Source organism: Salminus brasiliensis, chromosome 4, assembly GCF_030463535.1.
Source record: "Salminus brasiliensis chromosome 4, fSalBra1.hap2, whole genome shotgun sequence".
NCBI lineage: Eukaryota > Metazoa > Chordata > Actinopteri > Characiformes > Bryconidae > Salminus > Salminus brasiliensis.
The window spans coordinates 25,401,265-25,422,277 of record NC_132881.1 but is presented as its reverse complement, the minus strand read 5'-3'; the positions used below and the strand labels follow the sequence as shown (position 1 = coordinate 25,422,277).

The 21,013-nt window shown below is 39.7% G+C and overlaps 1 protein-coding gene across 1 annotated transcript in view; it reads right to left on the bottom strand.

Moving 5' to 3' along the window:
• srbd1 (S1 RNA binding domain 1) overlaps positions 1–12,024 on the bottom strand; it is a 97,062-nt gene extending 85,038 nt beyond the window's left edge. Inside the window, exons 1-8 of the mRNA XM_072676858.1 lie at positions 11,517–12,024; positions 10,804–11,107; positions 10,186–10,437; positions 7,989–8,155; positions 6,856–6,973; positions 6,581–6,719; positions 5,126–5,222; positions 4,826–4,991 (exon numbers count right to left, since the gene is read on the bottom strand). Of these exons, the coding sequence (XP_072532959.1) occupies positions 4,826–4,991; positions 5,126–5,222; positions 6,581–6,719; positions 6,856–6,973; positions 7,989–8,155; positions 10,186–10,437; positions 10,804–11,107; positions 11,517–11,587 (1,314 nt within the window). The 5' untranslated portion in view covers positions 11,588–12,024. The remainder of the gene's footprint in view (positions 1–4,825; positions 4,992–5,125; positions 5,223–6,580; positions 6,720–6,855; positions 6,974–7,988; positions 8,156–10,185; positions 10,438–10,803; positions 11,108–11,516) is intronic.
• Between the last annotated feature and the right edge of the window lie 8,989 nt (positions 12,025–21,013).

Below are 21,013 nucleotides of genomic sequence, written 5' to 3'. Positions count from 1 at the left end.
ATTACAGTCCTGTCTGTGCTATTTATGGAATAAACAGTGTGTTTATCTGTGGGAAGGCAAAACAGTAACTGTAAATACATAACCTTTCTGTCCCTCTTCTCTGAACGCTAACATCAGGCAAGAACAGCACAGATGTAAACCTATTAGAGCTGCCGACTCTAAATCAAATCCACAACTGCAAATCCCACAGGGGTGGGATTCAATCAGACGCCCCTGTTTAACATCCTGACTTCACTCAATCACTGTATGATCCAGCATTAAAGCAGATAATGTAAAACTCAAGCTCTGACTGTGAACTGGCAAAAAACTCTAATGTTTTAGTGAGATCTCGATCACGTTTTATTCCATTAAGAACGCACTAATCCAAGTTTAGCATCCCTGCAAAGGCTCCCACGTTATTACAGAATCTAGAAAGCATTACGTGACTTTACATCTACATATACAGTGGACACGCTCCGTCTATGTGACCCTTCAAGATCGTTAAGGTCCACTTCTCGATTGTTTCAGACAGACATCCTCAGGGATAAGTTTTAAATCCAAGCTTTTGGTAGCTGTTGAATGTGCTGTGCTGTGTCTTTGTGTGTAAATGAGACTGCTATGCAACTGACTGATGGTGGAAAACACTTGTTCATTCATTTTAAAGCACTTTGAACGTGCTTTATAAATAACACTCACTACCTAAGCATATTAATATTAAGAAATTATTGAAAGATAGTTAAACCAAATAATAAACAGAATTTACAGACTTGAGATTTAAACAAAACGAACCAAATTTATGGTTCAAGTATTGTGATATTTTCTACATACATTGTAGCATCATAATCACATGGTCTTTAAGTTAGCATTAATGAACACAACGAAACTCTAAAAGCCTATGTCAGATGAATAATGTGTTTTTAAACTGCACTGCTTTTTTAAGTAGGAGTGTAAGAAAATATCGATTTATCAAAGTATTGCGATATGTTTTGCAATACTGCATCAACGCTCCAAAACACAGACTTTTTATTAATAGATTTCACGCAAAGCAGAATGTGTTTCAGGTTTGGTGTTGTTTAAACCCCAACCACTAGATAGCAGTGTTGTCTTCAGATCCCACTGTTCTCATTATTTAAAAAGGAAACTTTGTCACTAAGATTTTATTTATTTTTAATCAGATTTTCTCCCCAATTTGGAGCGCCAATTATCCAACCCATACCCCCTCCCCAATCGCGCGGAATGCCCCAACCACTAGTGAGGGTGGACCAATCCACACCCTCTGACGCCTGGAGGAGGAGAAAGCAAAGCCAATTGTGGTCTCTCTGGGCCTCGGCTGCCGATGGCTAGCAGCATGATCGGGACTCAAACCAGCGATCATCTGATGATAGCGACAGCTCTTTAGTCCGCTGGACCACTTTTTATGTTCCTGAGTGATTTTAGTCCCGTCCGAATGTGCCATGTCAGTCATTTTTACAGACTGTGCGCTCCTGTGTCAGTAAAGATTCTGGCGCCTTTAAGCTTCTGTAAAACCATAGAGCCATAAAAAATAACCTCTGATTATATTAATCGTGTGGGAAATATTCTGTCAAATCCTTTGTCTGTCAAAGAATTTAGTTTTACTTCAGTTTGGGAGGCATTTAGTTTTACATTTACATGTACACATATGGCATTTAGCTAATGCTCTTATCCAGAGCATCCTCGGCAGTTTGAACTTCTGCTGAACAAGGCCCATGGTTCCCAACTGTGAACCAGTAAAACCACTCCATTTTATTCCACATAGGCGGTCATTTGTTTTCCATAAGTGTAGTAATACAAGCGTATACACACACACACACACACACACACACACACACACACAAATCTGGCCTTAATACAGTCACTTGGGATGTGCTAAATCAAACAAGCAAGTATGTGTGCGTACACATGCCTCCTGTCACAACACATCCCACACTGCATCCCAGCTAACAAAGCCACGAAAAGGTTCGTTTTAGCCTCAGCGCGACAGCTCACAGGTCACAACCAGCTCAAATTAACACTCGCTGACAGTCTGTATCACCAAATTAACAACGTTGGCCGTGCTGAACGCTTCAGAGGACATGAGGACTCATTCATTCACTCACTCACTCACCCACTCTCTCTCCCTCTCTATGCGTCCCCATCTCTCACAGAGCCCATGAGCAGCTGTCATCACGGAAGAATGTCTGTCAATCTTAGCCCCTAATCCAAAGGCACGTGGAAGGGGACATGTCACATATGTTAAAGAGGGGAGAGGGGGAATGACTGGAGGACAGGAAAGGGGGTGAAAGAAAAAGAATAGAGGGAGGAAAGGATGACAGAGCCACTGTGACATGTGGCCCGCAACCAACTCTGAGTAAACCAGGGTGCCAGCAGTCGGGGGTGGGCGAGGGAGGGGGGTTGGTGCTCCCACACAGAGGTAGCACTAAACACCACTGACAGGACAGCTCTGGAGAGTGGCACTGAGGACTGGGGGGGAAATGCCACAAGACTTGCATCGCATACGGAAAGGTGGGAAAAGGTATGTAAGCACACGAAGTAGCGTCTAGCATTTCAGGTGGACACCAACACCACATTCCACCACCAGCTCGAAACACGTGGAATCACTCATGTAGAACGAAGGAGGTTTTGCATGCGGGCTCTATCCAGTAAAATATAAAGATAGGATATCAATAAATCACACTGGATAATGCCGGAATTTCACGGAGCGTCTGGAGAAACGTGTGGACTTTGACAAGCTGAACAAAACATGTCAGCATAAAGTCAAAATCATGTACAGTTTGACAGAGAAATGACAAATATTCCCGTTCTAGGGGTAATCTGGACTTGCACCCAAATGATTCCAGTTATACTCCGGATCTACAGAGACCATGACTTGGAAGGAACACACAGTACATACGATATGCAATACCAGGCCAGCAGAAAGGCAGACAACTTAAAAAATGCTTTGTTGCATATTAAAGCAGAAATTAAAGCAGCATTATGTAAAAATTTTTGTTTTTTTGCTCCTGGGTTTCCCCTACAGTTGTGGAGCGTAATTTACTTGCATTCCACTGCTGCAAATACAAATGTTATTTGTTTACAATATACAGAAATATCACTGAAAGTGAAAGAAGCATGTAGACTGACATGGTAGAGTAATATTATATGCAGTGTTACAGACTCTAGGTCACTAGAGGTCTCGTGCAACTCCACCTCTAACAACTAATCTCCTCTTTACAATTCAGTGTACTATCAATATGATCCCGGAGCTGTCATTTTCAAAGTTGCTACGTGAAATCTTCAAGCTTTAAACTCAACAGTTTCACGACTAAGGAAACCTATAAAAGTCTTCTTGCAGTCAGCAGTTATACAAAGCAACACGCAGTCTTGAATTCCCAATCTCATTCCCAGAGACTCCATTCTCAGCACATTTTCCTGCTTTGCTCTAATCTAGGACAGTTGATGCAACTGCTTAACTAACTAACCTGTTCCTCCTGTGCAGAGTCAGGTGTATTAAGCAGTGTTCACACTATCATGACAAATGTATGGAGCATGTTGCCCTGTACAGGGCAGCCAACAACAAAAAAATATATCACCCAGGCTACATTTTCTGCTGTTACAGTGAACATGCTGCCTCTATTAGAAATCAGTTTTGTTTTAAATGGTTTTTGTCTTGAACATGGCTGCCCCCTGGCAAATCATCTGTCAGAGATTGACCATCAGTCAACTACAATTATACAGTCGAGGTGTGTTTTCCCATCAGTGTGCATTGCAATAAAAGAGTATGCTGACAGAAGCCAGCGCAAGGAATAGACTTTAAAGACAAATAATTAATAAGGATTACATCACTGTTACACACACACACACACACACACACACACACACACACACACACACACACACACACCATGTAACAATATGCGCTGGTGGCTAACTAAGAGAAGCTGAAACATAAGGTGGAGTGGTCCATGTCTGAAGTCTAAAGCACTTCAAATCAATCTTCTGAAAGACAACCCTAACAAAGCTTGACGCAAACTTTGAATACAAGGATTCATCTATCATTGAACAACGTAGAACATGCTAAACCAAGTGACATAGCTAGGCAGACACTCTGCAATTATCTGTACAGATTTACTACACATTTTATTTGCGAGGCTATTTTAAAGGCGACATTCTGTGAAAAACTCACTTTTTCCACTGCTTGTGCACATACTTCGGGAGTGTCTACCAACAACCACACTGTACAACAGGACAACCATGTCAGTTTTTGTGGTAAGAAAACCAAAGCGGCACTTCACATCACATTGAAAAGAACTGGCACTCACACAGGCCGTTCTGGGCAGGGCTGTTTAAACTGGGTGAAAATGGGTGCTGTGGTGCTCAAACCATGAGGTATTTTGAACAAGCAACTTTATAGATATTTCATATATCTTTGGATATCTGTGTAAACATGTGGAAAAATGGTTGAAGTTAAATAAACAACTTGATTGAAACAGAAACACATACGCTGCCTGCTTTCTTTTTGTTCTGATAAATCCATATGCTAGCCCAGCATCAGATGTCAGCAGTTCAAATCTTTCCTTATTTGCGGCTGTTTTATTTAGAAATGCTTAAAGATAAAAGTATGCCTATATGACTATGTAAATGTGGTCAAAATGAATCACTGAAATTCATGCCAATGTATTTTCTATTTGACAAAGAGTCTATATGAGACGTTCGATAAGATGGGTTGAGGAGTTGGGTTCAGCCCAAGTCTGCAAGGTATAGTGATACAGAGAGTCAGAGAATGGGCAGAAAAATACAAAAAAGTATATATTTTATAAAGTTGGAATAGAGAAGGCTGTTTAAGTACCTGGTGGTGCTGAATACGCTGCACACTGCACCTGAATTCAAAGTACAGGCTGAACTTTGAGATGTCTTTAGGCTTGCCCTTCTGATCTGCCGCCTGCTGCTGCTGCTGCTCTTTAAGAGCTGTTTTAGACACTGTTGACTGGATTGTCACATCACTCCTGTCGCATCTGTGAGGGGAGATCCATTATTTTAAGTGGAAAGAAAATAAAATAAGAATAATAAAACATTAAGGAGGAATAAGACATTTGAGGATGAAAAATATGTATGGATTATTGTATATCTCATATGATATATATCTCACAGTGATCGGACGTAGGTCAGCGTCTCGCCATCTTTTGCCATCATATCAGCCAGGATCTGTTCCACACCAGTTGCTACCTCCGCGACTGTGGACAAGCCTGCAGACCCCATAAAACACACAAACACACTTAATAAACTGCTATTCATCAGGGACTTTAGCAAGACATATGCTTTTCACCAAAATTCAGATACACATCACCATCCTCTCATTCATCCTGTAACACATGTTATTCATTAAAATACAACATTTGAAAACATGTTGTGGGATGTAGTGATCTGTGATATGTTGACTACACAGATGCACTGCGATTACACTGCTGATATTAACTATATAAGCAATATAGTTTTTATTAAATTACTAGAATTAAAAAAAAATTGGCTAACATTAGTGTGTGTAATTTGCTGGAGTAATTTTTGGAAAGAATAAAAAACTAAAGAAGAAACTTTTTTTTCTGAAAACATTTTTAAGAGTAAAATAAGTGACCCAGGGATTGCTGGTTTGAATCCCGGGCCATGCTGCCTGCCATTAATAGCCAGAGTCCAAGAGGGCACAACTGGCCTTGCTGTCTCCAGGTGGATAGATGGCTTTTGGTCTCCCCACATTACTTTAGTGGAATGTTTGACGGCACAGACGTCTGATATCCGCTGCATCAAAGCTGGGCATCCGAGCATGTTGGTTGCCCAGTGATGCTGCATCTGCCACAGTTTGCAAAGAGGCGGTGTCTCTGGTTGCGCATGTATCTAAGGAGACATGTGTCAGTCCTCATCCTCCGAGTGTCGGGAGCACCATGCCTAATGCCAGACTTGCTCTCTGGATTGATGTTGCTCCATTTCAAACTTTTGGGATGAGTTGGGGAGCTGGGGATGAGTTGGGGAGCTGGGGATGAGTTGGGGTGGTGATCATCCAACATCCTTACCTCACAAATGTTCTTGCTGCTGAATGTAATCAAATCCTCACAGCAATGTTCTAAAATCTAGTAGAAAGTCTTCTCTGCACAGTGGAGACAACTACTCCCAAAAAAGCTAGATAAACGCTTTTTAATACCCTTAATTTTGGAAGGAACAATGAATGATTAGGTGTCCCAATACTTTTGTCCATATAGCATAGTACTACAGTGCTCATTCGCCTTATTAACACATCTGTGATACTGTGATGTGTTTGGAAAGTACTGTGATCTACACTGTTTTTGAATTACAAACAGTACTAGTGGGATATGATCTGAAGAACTTTACTGCCCTCTAGTGACCAAGTCCTTCAGTCCTTGAATTATAGATCTACGCATTTAAAGTGTAAATCCCGCAAAATTAGGACTTTCCAAAACGTGCCTGAGATGTTTATGCTATGAAACTTCACGAAATATGAAATGTGTGCCAACTATATACTGATACTCATGTTAGGACCAAAGCATGGACAGAAAGAATCATGAGAGTAGAGGAGGGCTTAAAATGTTTGTACCTTCAGTGTTGGGCTTGATCCACAAGTGTAGCTCCAGTGTCTGGGGCGACTGCAGCAGAGCTAGAGCCGCAGTCTCCAGCCCCAGCTGCTTTGCTCGTCGCGCCTTCGACAGCTTACTGCCCTTCTTATAGGGAGCGTACTGCAAACAACACAAGATTAAATATTAATATTATTTAAAAAGGTAAACAACTGGCTAAAACCTCTTAAAAGATTAGAAACTGTTGAAAATTAAGGAATAAAGCAAATCAGTGCTAAAGACTGCATTAAGTCCTGACCACATGGTCCAGATCCTCAGCACTTCTGCAGCTCCTCAGTTCCTGCTCCAGCTCAGAGGTCAGAACCCCCTCCTTCTTTAGAGTTTGAGCGATGGACTGACTCTTCTTTGCCACCGAGCTAACACAAACATACATAAAGACACATGTCTTCATTATAAACCCAGTCTCTACTGCCATCTACTGCTCAAAAAATGCATTTCCAACCACAATCAAGAAATTAAGAACACAGTGCTAAATATTGCTTGCTAAATGTAATCTTTTAAAGTGAACACACAACAGCAAAATGCACATTTTCCTATCTGATGACAGACTGGAGCCTGATTTCTTATCACAGTCCATCATATTTTATAGGGATGCACTAATACAGATACAAGATTTTCAAGTATCTGCCGATACAGGGTACCGATGCCAGCTCTGACTTAAACACTGGATAGATGGCTATAAATCCTGATATTTATAGTGTTCCACTTTTTAAAGGTTCTACTTTTCGTGTCTTATCCCAAATAAAATATTAAGTTTGAAAGAACAGCATTTACTGGTTGAGTAACTGCACATTTGAAAAGTTTCAGAGCTATCAAAAAATAAAAATGGAGAAACACGGGCAAGTGGGGAACCATAACCTTGCTAAGCTCGACCAAACAGCTTTTAACTGGTGTTAAAAATTCACAGAGCCGTGAAAAAAATGGCAGTTTAGAAAACAAAAAATGCCTCTGTAGCAATTTCACATTCAGGTACACGTCTCAATGTAAAAAGCAACTAAACCTCAGTGTGTGGCATTTAAACATGCTGCTGAAACTCAATTGCTTGTTTCAGAACAAAAAAAAAAACATCACAAGGAAACAAAAAAGTGCTATACTGTAAAAGTTCCATTAAATGTCTGTTTCATGGTGCTAACTATTTATGACTGGCTTTTACTGGTTGTTAGAATTTGTGGTTTTATGTTTTTTATAAATGTGTAAAAAAAAAATGTAGGGCGTCAGTAGGCATCATGGTATCGGTGCTCTCAATTGCTGATTCTGACCCTGTGTGTAAGTGCCAGTATCGGCCCCGATACCAATACTGTATCAGTGCAACACTAATACTTTATTTCCTCTTGTTTAAGTAATCTACAAAGCCTCCCTGAGCACACTCACCAAAGCTCCTCCAGAACAAGCTGCACGTCCCTCACAGCGTCCGCATCCATGTGGTTAATCAGCTCTTTTCTGTAGCGCACTATGAATGGGATAGTGTTCTCTTCCTGAAGTAGCTGAGTGATGTTTCTACAAACCCACTGCTCCACTCCAGTCTTCTCAGCTAAAACCTAAACAACAGTCACACACTGGGTTACATATTTACGAGACCTTCCTAATCGAATGGCAGATGATGACAACAGGTAAATCATGTGAGGACTGGATTAACTTTAGTTAATAGTTTTATTTGTTTAAGTTTATGTACCCTGCGCAAGGTGCATCACGATGCTCACTGCTATCTTACACCCCACCAACAGTCTACTGTCACGCCTTCCGCCTCAGTCGTTTAAATAGCAACAGTGCTTGCGAATATATATTTACAACGATAAGCGTGATGCTCTGACTGAAAACAACATAGGCAGACATCAACAGTCAGACATTCATTGCTATCTAGGCAGTGAATTGTCAACAAAGGCACGTGCTCAGTGCGCATTTACCCCTTGCTTTGCACACCTGGCTCCTAAAGGAAATGGCAAGTGACACGCTGTTTGGTTTAATGCACATTATGCCAAAAACACGCCAATGATTAATTAAGAGACATAGTGCATGCCTTTGGCGCGTTTCGAGCTGATCAAGGCGTACTTTCCCATCTTTATGATAGCGAAAACACACTGAAACACCCTAAGTGGCTCACCAAAAGATCAGCAAAATAGGGCCTTTTATGTTAAATCATGGATTTTTAGAAATGTACAAATCAAGAAGTATTGCACAAGCCATCCGAATTCCATATTGTTCATGTCTGATTCATTCAATTTATAGTAATACAGTGATGGTTTTAGTTTAGTTCCCCTTAATAAAGCTGATGTTTTAGCCTGCCTTAAAAGTCCAACCTGCCTAAAAGATGCAGAATTATGCTATGACAGAAAACTGAAATCTGCCCTAAAGAAGCAGAAACTAGCCCAAAATGATTTCAAGAGAGTGCAAGAAAACACCAAATATTTATAAATCAGCAATAAATCTTCAGATTATGTTATTAGTTAATCAGGTTATATTATTCATGATTATTCATAGAGAGCTTAAAACACTATATTACGGGGCCGTCCCCATCATTAATGCAAATATTGGTATTTCTTGCTCCTGGGTTCCCCCTATGCTCTTCAAGTGTAATTTTCGCCTCAAGAAGGACATGCTTACATGCTTTTCTGGACAAGCGGATCGATACAGAACCAGCATCTGAAGTGAAAGAAGCACTAAGACTGACAAGGTATAGTAATATTAATGTTTCACTAAAACATAACTCGGGAGAGAGTGACTTTAACGAAAGCAGGATTAACTCTTTAATGTCCTTCATTTCTAAAAAAAAAAAAAATGAGCAGGTGTTCCCATAGTACTGGATCAGGTATCTATTCCATTAAATACACCTCCCAACAAATCTTTATATTTGGAATACGGCTGATTAGACAAGAAACTACTGTGGAAATGCTCTATTTTACCAGGGGGGGGAAACAACCAGTCTTTCTTTGGTTTTCTTTCCTAAGTTGTGTGGCTGTATTATTTATAGAAATACAGAGATTGCATGGGTAACGCCCGAATATTAGCAGTAAGGTTACTCAGATTCGGATCAGGGCATCCCTATGCTTAAGGTATAATGCATTAATGTAACATGTATGAACTTTTTCTTAATGTTTAATAGACAAAGATGAAACAATGATTACAAAATAATAACAATGCAATTACACCCATTTAACTAACTTTTAATTATGAATAGTGTGGGAGATGCTTTTTGGCAATGTGTACTGCCAGTCTACGTTTTACAGCATGTTTGTAATTGCTGTATTTCAAAAACATCCATTAGCCTTGAGTACCACGCCTTCACTCGTCACAGTCCGCTATGTGTGTATGGAGGTGCCGTTACTGGTGTATTGGTTACTGCGGTGCCTGCACTCTTTTCCTACATGCTAAACGTCGCTGTCTGCTCACAGACCCACTCCCGGCAGAGAGCGGACGAGAGACCAGAACAGTGCAACTGGCTAAAATATTGGTGCCGTTCATTCTTATGTAAACAAATGTAAGCAATCACTGATGGACAATGATTGACACTATAATGGACCTCGACTGGTTCGAGACCATAGCATCTCATTGTCCTACTGCTCAAGCTTACCTGAATGGGCTCCCAGTTCATCTGCAGTTCGTCTCGTAAAGAATTCCCAGACTTCAGCTTGATTGGTCTCCCCTGAGGTGCACTTGTGGTCTTCTGCTTCTTCAGCACTGGCTCATCAAAGCTGAAGTCGTCCTCAGGCTCCTCCTTTTTTACCTTCGAGAGCTGTTTACTGGAGGACGGCTCCTCACCCGACATGGCTCCTGGGGTGGTAGTGATGTTACTGAATGCCTTGTCCATGCTAATGGATAGCCTCTACAAGACACATCAAGTGGCAACAGTGATTGTCTGTTTTCTGTCCTTAAAACAACACTAAACCCTGAAAATTCAAATGCACATAAACTAATAGATGAAACATCTATATCTAAGCTTTGTGGCTAATTCATCAGGTACACCAGATTTTAAGGTTCATTGTGTTGTTCATGTTTAAAATTATAGCCTGTAGACCATCAGCTGCCATGTGAGCCTCTGTCTCTCTCTCAAAATTGGTCAATTTCTGTGGAGAACACATATGGGGCACCACAACACAGATACACAGCCTAAAGTCTCCAATTAGTAAGATCAACCTACGCTGTTTTGAATAAAGTGGCCCGTCATGATTATTGCAGATTACAGCCTTACCTCCTCCTTCACCTGGACCTGTTGCAGTGATTCAGCCTGCTGGAAGACCCCATCACTCTCCTCTTCTTCCTTCCCTTTATCAACACCCTCCTTCGCTTTGGGAGCCTTTGGAGCTCTAGGCTTCCTCACAGCTTTAGGTTTGGGCTCCTTGGCCTCTTTCGGCTCCCTGGGTCTGGCTGCTCGTCTCACAGTCGGTTTCTTCTCAGCCGCTTCATCTTTCTTCTTCCTGCCTCTTCCTTTAGTCTTGTCTTTCACTTCAGGGAGCCATTCCTCAGGTTCCTCCAACGTCGCTGGACAGCCAGACCTGGACAGACTCCAACATTAGCAAACTTTAAGATGCATTAAAGGCCCTATATGAAATAATACTCAGAACTGACACAACGGGACGGGGTGGAAGAGCTGCACATCAGCCGCCTAATGTCAAGCAATGACAAGAAGGGTATAAAGCCCAGCGGCCGTGGGTTGTGGAGCTGTGGAGTGGATGGTTCCCCATCCAAAACCTTTGGGATGACTTTTGTGGTCCAGAACTAGACCTCCAACATCAGTACCCGATCTCACAGATGCAACACACTCAAATCCTCAGCACATTTTCCAACATCTAGTGTAAAGCCTTCCCTGTAGAACCTCCACCCTGATCACCAACTTTTGGGCATGTAATGTATGATCTGGCTGTGTAGCTGAAGTGCAGCAGACTGATCACTAACAGCACTTACGGTTCATCTGAATCCTCGTCTGTAGTTGTCTCCTCCTTGTACACTTTCGCCGATCCAGCCCTGCGCAGCATCTTCACAAACACGACACCAGAACCGCCGACATGAACTAGGTATCTAGCTACAGACTAGGGAGACTAACACCGCGGCATGACTAGCTCAAGAGCTCTTGCCAAATATGCAATCAGACTGAATGAGGAGATGAAGCCATGCTGAGTATAACAGCTACAGCAAGTCTGATCATCCTAAAACATGCTCCTGCAGTGGGACTACAGTGAGTTCAAATTTAGCGCGCTAGCTGAGAGGCAAACAAACTTACTGGACGGAGCTAACTAGCTAGCTAACTCGCTAATCAGCCACGGAGCGAGCAAGCGCTACCGCCTCAGCTAGCTAACACAGGAGGGTGACCATGTCGAACCCCCGCTGTTATGTCGAGATATCTGGGGACTGTAATGACTGTTTAGTTTGAGGCAGACCGCTCAGCCTCTCTCCAACATCTCTGTCACATCAGCAGCTACAGCCAGACACTGTGAATGAATTCAGGAAGAAACACGAAGATGGACGTTTCAAAATAAAAGTCCCCCCCCCACATTTTATTACGTTTATTTTCCACACATATAGCTGGTCATACACGGTAAACCTAGCAATGAATTGCAGAAATACAAGAATAAAATTAAAAAAAAAAAGAGTGAGCTACCAATAACAAAATGTATTTCACTGCTGTCCGATGAAAAATCCTGTATCTCCATTTTTGTCTTTTTTTTAGTTTTCTCGTTATTGTTTGACCCATGTAGCTGCTCTGTACACGGTGTTAATAATTTTGCAAAATTAGGCAGATAGAAATGCTTTAAAATTGCTTGGAATAAACTTTTATTTTACATTGAACATTATTGCTTTCTCCCGTGAAGTCACCACCATTTGCATGCTTTCCATTGGGCAGCAACAGTATATTGTCCAGTGAAATGTGAACTGTCCAGTTTACACTGTACTGCTATGTTTCATTCCCAGTTGTCATATATTTAGACACTATTTTCTTCACACACATATATATATATATATATATATATATATATATATATATATATATATATATATATATACGCTGTGTGTATTTGAGAATCTATAGTCCACAGTCTACTGACCAGCTGTGAACATTCTTTCAGGCTAACTTGAAAGACTAAGCTGTCATGCAAACACCTCATATCTCTATTATGGCAACTTTACCATATACATAAACATAACTCTTAATAGAAGTCATATAATGTATAAAGTCATTGAAAAGCATATCTATTGATCAGTTTATCATGAAATTGTGTTAAAATGTAAAGCACAGAGTCAGATTTTGTCAAAAAGAAAAACAGCTACTACAAAAGTTCAATAATTGTAGTTGTTCTGACTGTGTTCTGACATGAATTTTCTCTTGTGAAGCTAGAGAGTCAAAACTGCAACCTGATTGGCCAGCTGGATTTTTCCTCCTGTGATCTGATTGGTTAGTTCTGCGTTCCTTCTTGTCATAAACCTCTGAAGTCATGCATCATTCCAAAGTTGCCATTTTACCCATGTTAGGAACTCCAGAGCTGTGTCTGAGACCATGTCCTATTTACTGACCCCTACATGTGAAAATCCACAGGTCATGTGTGTGACCTCTGCTGACCTCTGCTGTGCAATAGCAGAGTGTGTTGCCCAAACAATCTGACAGCTGGTCTTTCTCTGTGTGAGAATCTTCAAATCATACAAGGAAATGGATTATGGGTATTCCGCATCTATTTAGTGTACATCGGTTGTACAATATTTATTATGCTGCATTGTGGGATTGTTATAGTGCACTGAAAATTCAGCAGAAAACTATCACCACTCTCACTCCCTGTGGTAAACAAAGGTTTTCCAAACCTGATATGTACATTTATCCCCTGAATGGATTCTCTGGATTCTCCTCAGCTAACTCTGAATAGCAGAACATTCAACATTACTCAACTGTTCGTTCCCAGGATTTTTCTGATTTGCATACTTGCTCATTTGGTAGATGTTCCTGTAAAGACATCGGCTAATAAATGTTACATTAGGTGTTATCTAACTTTGCAGTTCACTGTATGTCAGTTTTCTAGGCTTCAGTTTGTCAGGCAGTGACAGTATTCTTCCTCAAAGTTCAGTAGTATCAGATCATTAACTAATGTCTCATGAGCTACATCTTAGGCAAAATGGTAATTTGTCCCCCTGCCACCATCTAAAAAGCTCAGTAACACCAATGACAGCCCTACAATTTACTAAAAGCCTTCCAGACCTATCAACCTTAGCCTGCTCTCCATCAGACCAAACAGAGCTAGATAGATTAACTAGAACAGTCTAGAAAATACTCTTCGGCCTACCTTAGACAATGTAGCACCACCTAAATGTAAAATGACAGAACAAAAAAAAAAGCTTGCACCATGGTACAGTGATCAAACCATCAAACCCATACCTTGAAACAAACGGAAATGGCAGATGACCAAACTAGAGGTATTTCCCTCTGCCTGGAAGGACAGCCTTATTGAGTATAGGAAGGCTCTCGTTTAAGCTCACTCAGCGTATTTGGTCTTGCTGATCGAGAATAATCATTAAAAAAACAGAATACTTTTTAGTGTGATTTCAAAACTTACTAAAAGCCAGATACTGAACCACAGATTCCAGCTACCTAACCATGTTTTATAAACGTTTTAATAATAAAATAGAAAATATTAGACAAGAAATTCAACCCGCCTTATTAAATCAAACATGGCCGTCACCTGGTGTAGCTGCTTAAGAGCAAAACTTAGTTGTAAAACAAAGGCTGGAACCCTTCTACCCTCTTCAACAGCCAGAACTAGAAAAAAAATCCTTTTGCAAATTGTACAACCTGTACATTCATCCCAATTCCCTTAAAAATATTTAAACAAATACTCCCAATCATAATTAGACGTCTTTTAACAATAGTAAATTTGTCCCTTAGCTTAGGGCATGTACACAAAACCCTTAAATTAGCAGTCATAAAATCTTCAATCAAGAAATCAAATCATGATCCTAGCATATTGTCTAATAACAGATCCATTTCTAACTTAACATTTGTATTCAAGATATTAGAAAAAGCTGTGGCCCAACAACTCTGCTCATACCTGAGTAACAATGACATGTATGAGAAATTACAATCTGGATTCAGACCCTTTTTGCCTCTGATCCTTATTAGCGCTACTTAACCTCAGTGCAGCCTTTGATTCCTTTGATACCTAGCCTTTGAAAGTTAGAGGACATGGTTGGAATCTCAGGAACAGCCCTATCATGGTTCCAATCATATCTAACCAAACATATCAGTTTAAGGTAAGAAATTATCTTCAGATTATGCAAAAGTGAGATATGGAGTTCCACAAGGCTCTATTTTGGGACCACTATCATAATTTACATTTTACACATTACCACTGGGCTCAGTTATAAGCAGACATGATGTTAATTTCCATTGTTATGCAGATGACACACAGCTCTGTATATTAGCTAAACCTGATGAAGAATCTAAATTAAAGAACATTTATAAAGGATATAAAATGATGGATGTCGCAAAACTGTCTTCCCCTAAACAGTAACAAAACTGAGGTTCTCATTTAATGTCCAAAAGCTGGAATAAATAAACGGTCAGACTTAATGTTAAACTTGATTTTTCCATTATTCTTGGTCCAGCATCTGAAAATCTTAGCGTCTATTTCGGACCTATCATTTCACATTTAACATATAGCTAATATTACTAGGTCAGCCTTTCTGCATCTTCGGGACATTGCAAAACTAAGAAATTAAAATAAGGAATTTGAAAAAGAAAAAACAGGTAATAACAGCTTAACGTGTTGCTCTTATAGGACTTAAGAAATAATGCATATACAGTGCGGGTCTATTAAGTTATACATTATTTTCATTATTTACTTTGTAATAAAGACATATAGAATGAGTTATGAACATATTTGTAAATACTATGCAGCTATGTAGTTTCTGTTTCAGTATGTCTGACAGTCAGAATTTCATATTTCTACTTAGATGCTGGTTAATTGTGATTACATGTCTCACTGCTGCTGGAGCTGACACCACAGACTGTTCCACTACAGAAATAAGCAAGGGATCTGGAAAAGACTCCTTCAGTGAACTCCTTCTAAGACTTTCCATTACAGTTATTTTTAATTATGAAAATATTGCCATAACCTACAAAACAGCTCATGAATAGACTGTTGGTAACAAATTACACCTGAGCACAACATCATGAGGAGCAGTCAATGATGTTAAAACAACAAGACTTAACTAGAATGTTTTTCCCTGTTTTCAGACAGAACAGGCAGAGCACTGTTCCTGTGATGGAGCAGTTTCAGAGCGCTGGGACGCCTCATTAAGCCTCCATTTACAAAGCATGAAAATTAGAGTCTCGACTGAAAACACATTGTAAATCCTGAGTAAGTAAAGTAAAACATAGTAAAAGCATGGACTTAGAATGAGTGCAATAGAGGCTTGTATGGAAATGGTATACACGACGAAGCTCAGGCACAGAAGCTTTAATAGAGAAAAAGCTTCAACCACATTTTAAGAGATAACTGTGTGTGTTACAAAGAGAGAGAGAGAGAGAGAGAGAGAGAGAGAGAGAGAGATAATGTCATTACTGTCACACAAAAACCTTAAATCTTGAAAATGGCAACTTTAATAACGGAAAAGCCTTCTTATCTTTCAATGGAAGTCAATGGGGCAGTGGTGGCTCAGCGGTTAGAGCGCCGGGATATCGATAACAGGGTTGTGGGTTCGATTCCCGGGCTCGGCAAGCTGCCACTGTTGGGCCCTTGAGCAAGGCCCTTTACCCTCTCTGCTCCCCGGGCGCTGGAGTTGGCTGCCCACCGCTCTGGGTGTGTGTGTGTACTCACTGCCCCTAACACGTGTGTGTGTGTGAGTGTGTGTTCGCTACCAGATGGGTTAAATGCGGAGGACACATTTCGCTGTACAGTCCACACTGTACAGTGACGAATACGTGCACCTTTATCCTTTATCCAATGTAGAAAGATGTAATGTAATCTATGTAATTTTGGAGCATTTCTATTGGTCCATTCGTCATGAGGTTTGGACACAATGTAAATAACAACTGTTCAAATTATGTCATTTTTGTGTTTTTGTGGTCAGGTATACCTTATATCCATGCTGTCACCTTTACCTTCCCACCACCACAACCCTGATTAACATTAGAGTGACTGTCTGCAAGACCCCACCAACTGATGCTAAGCCAGTGTTCACTTCCTATGTTAGGAACAGATGGCAAACTGAGTGGCACTTAACCCCAGTATAAGTAGTAAACTACTCACAACCTACTTCAAAAATAGACAGGACAAGGTCACATACACCAGTTAACGCACAGACACACTCCCCTCTAACAACGGGCGAGGGTTCCCCACACTGCGAAACCTGCCAAACTCCCCTTAAAGTCAAGCATTTATTAACAGAACGCACAATTGACCACCACCACAGATGCCGACTCCATATAGCTCCAACAATAAACGATACCATCACCCACACCAAACCTGGAAAACTGATCACGTTCCTGTCAGTTACACAAAAAGCACATATCTGAACCCCCATAGCAGTATCCAAAAAGCTGATCCAGCCAAGGAAACTGGCCTGTGAGCTGTCCTAGCTTTAACCCCCCCCAATTAAATAACTAACAGATATTAGAATGGAATGTACTGAAGTATCACACACATGAAATCCACACATGAAAATATATGAATAAGATGACATTATTGCTGGAAAAGTGACCATAGCTTCCTGTACGCTCACACACACATACACACACACATGCAAAGCCACATGAAACACAAGGGAGTGCTCTATAATGGCATATTATACGGAGACTGCCCATTAAATTCACTAAAATCTAAGCTAACACATGTATCTAGGGCAGGACCGTGAGATCTGTCTCAGGTATCAGGATATTATCCTTGGCATCACTTGATATCGGATTAGCGACATCTCAATATTTACTGCTAAACTTGAAATCGTCAGTTTAGCTTCTCCTACGTTTCTGCCTAAATAGTAACCAGGTGATCCCCAGGCCAGCTTTAGGATATTGGCCATGATCATGTGTCCTTTCAATAGAGCAGCTAACCCCTTAGGGTACATACCTTGGGGTATGTATGTGGCCCCACACCTCAGTTTCTAACTCTCATTAACCTTTAAAAGGAAACCATTCCTAAATTCCGAAATTTGTCCTCACCACTGCTGTGCTCAGCTAGCGCTCACAGGCCTGAACCAGGATTTCTGTAATACTGCTTGGTGACAGAGTCTGCTGTTTGAAGTGCTATGTATATAAACTTGAACTGAAGTGAATTTGAATACAAATAATGTATGTGTGGGCGGGTGTGTTTGTGAGAGAGAAACATGCTTTTCTACCACCTTTAAACCCTCTGACATGCACTTCCCATTCACTCCCACTAGATGGTGTTCAGACTCACACTTATGAAAACCCCCAGCACGCAAACCACCACAGAATTCTGATCTTGAGGCTTGCTGAACTTCATAGCTGTCTGAATTTAGAAGGAAAGCAAATATCAGCAAATATATTTGCTTACTAAAGGACTGGTGTCCAGTATGTATGACTGAAGCAGACGCTAGCACCATTTTTACAGCCTGCACTAGAAGCCATGATGGAAACCTAAGCACTGTCACTGCTCAAATACCAGGTCTACTAGTGATTACGTCTAGTCTATAGTAGGCCTGTCTAGCACACTACAATATACCTATTAACTTAAGCAATGAATTACCTTTAAAGAACAAAGTAATTGATTTTATTACATCCTTTGCCAGATGTACAGTCCTGAATAAAAGCTACCGTAAAAAATAAAACTTATTATACAATCTGTTAGTATTAAACTTAGATTTTATTTATATATTAATAAAAAAAATGTCTAATCATTTAAAATAATTCATTTATAACAGAAACAGAGTTTTTTCGTGATTCATTTTGACTTCTAAGCAACTGAACCACTAAATAAAACTATGTACTACAAAAGCCCAATATAAGGCACTAGCCAATATACTGTAAATGATGCAACCACACAATGCAGTATGTTTCAGTACAATATGATGCGTTAACACTATTATATAATACGGTACAACATAATAGGATATGTTAAAATACATGGGATATGTAATGGGATATGTTAAAATGCATGGGGTATATAATGGGATATGATAAAATACAACATTATATGTTACATTCTAATACAATATGGTACAATGAAATATGATATATTAAAATACATGAGATATGTAATACGATATGTTAAAATACATGGGATATATATATATAATGGGATATGTTAAAATGCATGGGGTATGTAATGGAATATTTTAAAGTACATGGGATATGTAATGGGATATGATAAAATACAATATTATATGTTATGCTACAATATGATATGGTTAAATACATGGGATATGTATAGGTTGTCAAGTCAAGTGGCTTTTATGGTCATTTCAGCTCTGCACAAGTACACAGTGAAATGAAATTCCATTTTCCCCAGAACAAGGGTGCAACATGGAACAAAACGAGAACAAAACAATACAGTACAGGACAGACTTTAACATGCAGATGTAGGTGATAACATTACACTAAATACGACTCATTACTGAGTAGAGATAGGGAGTATAAGGTGCATAGGTATTTAATGGCTGGGATATGCATGGGATATTTTATTGGGATAAGTTAAAATACAACATTATATGTTACAGTATAATACAATATGGTACGATGTAATAGGATATGTGAAAATACATCACAATATATTAAAATGTTAAATGTTATGACATAATGCAATACAATATGTTATAATACAATATGCTATGTCACGATTCAATACGATAAATTACAATACAATTTAGTATAACAATACAATATTTTATGATACAATGCAATATGTTAAGAACTAATACAATATGTTACTGAAATATATATAAATAATTAACATTAACATGAACTTTCCAATAACCCATGAAGGACATGAAGAACTGCTGTGATAGTTATGTTATTAAAGACCAAATATATACTCTTTTGCATGAGTATGGCTTCTTGTGGCATTTACACATATCATTTAAACTGCAGAACACAATGAAACACAATGAAAAAATCGAAAAAATGTCACTTCTGATCTGTTCTTTAGTTTCGACGTTCCCTTTACACAAGAAACACAGCTTACACCCAGAGCAGAAAGAAGTAACGGAGGACGACCATTTCCACACACATTTAGACAAAATGCTGCTGGTTATTTTATCTCTGCCATGGTTATTTCAAGTAATCTGCACTGTTTTCACTCGTTCTGCAGAGCCGAATGTGCACTGTTCTCACTCAGATATCCTCCCTCTTGGTAGCGTATTTCTGTTTGTATAGTGATAGAGCGTAACCTTGTGCTGTCCGTCACCTATATTTGGCCTCTTCCTGACTAAGGCCTGGGTGCTGGAGAGGGGAGGCAAAGGGAGTAGATGGGGGTTATATAATTTCTTTGTGTTGCTTCCAGGGAGAACAATTAGTGGATACACAATTATGCCTTGAACGTATTTTGTTAAACTTTGCATCCAGAATACAGGACTGAGAGGGGAAGACTGATAGCAAAATGAGTACGTTGATTAAACTCCCCTAATAAATAGCTCCAAAAATAACATTGAATGGACACTGGACTGTAAGACTTCAATGGGTTTCATAGCTGTGCAATAATGATAGGGACTTTCTACTTGAAATAATTGATTGAGACATTGATTTTACATTCACTTTTAAGGCATTCAATCCAGGGCAACCTCCAGTTGATTCATGTTAGAGATGTGGGTGGAGAGTTAGCTTACCAATCCAGTTTGATTTAGTTTTAGTGTTTCTGAAAACATACTGAGATTGCTGGTTCACTTTGAGATGCTGTTGTTATGTGATGTGATTGTATTAAAATGTTTTTTATAAAGCTTAGTAATCTGCAAAGAAGAGATATCAGATAGTTCGATTTTAATATTGTGCTATCCGGTACTCGGTATGGCAGGGTGTGTTAGCCCCGGGGAACTGCAGTTAGGAGGGTTTATGGAAAAGGGGGCTAAGCTTTTATTTTAGCTTCTAGACTCCCTGTACAGTCAGAAACTATAAAGGACACATTTTCTGACTCGAGATAAGTGATGCAGAACCGGAACTGAAAGTATAAGATCCTTTAAAGCACTTTTGGAAGTTCTTCAGTTTGAAACTGTGGAGGAACCTCCTAAGGTGCTTCAAGGAACTTTTTTCTTCTAAGAATCTTTTCTTGAAGGTTTCTCAAAGCACCTTACAAGTTCCAAATTGAAGAAGCTCCAAAAGTTTCTCATGGATCTTATAATTTTAGGAGTTTTTTTTAATAGCAACAGATCTAGAAGTGATCCATAAATACACCTATTTGGTGATCTTGGAACTTGGAGTAGATCTGTCCCTTCATTGTTAGCATTAGGATAATAGACACAGATGAGACTCT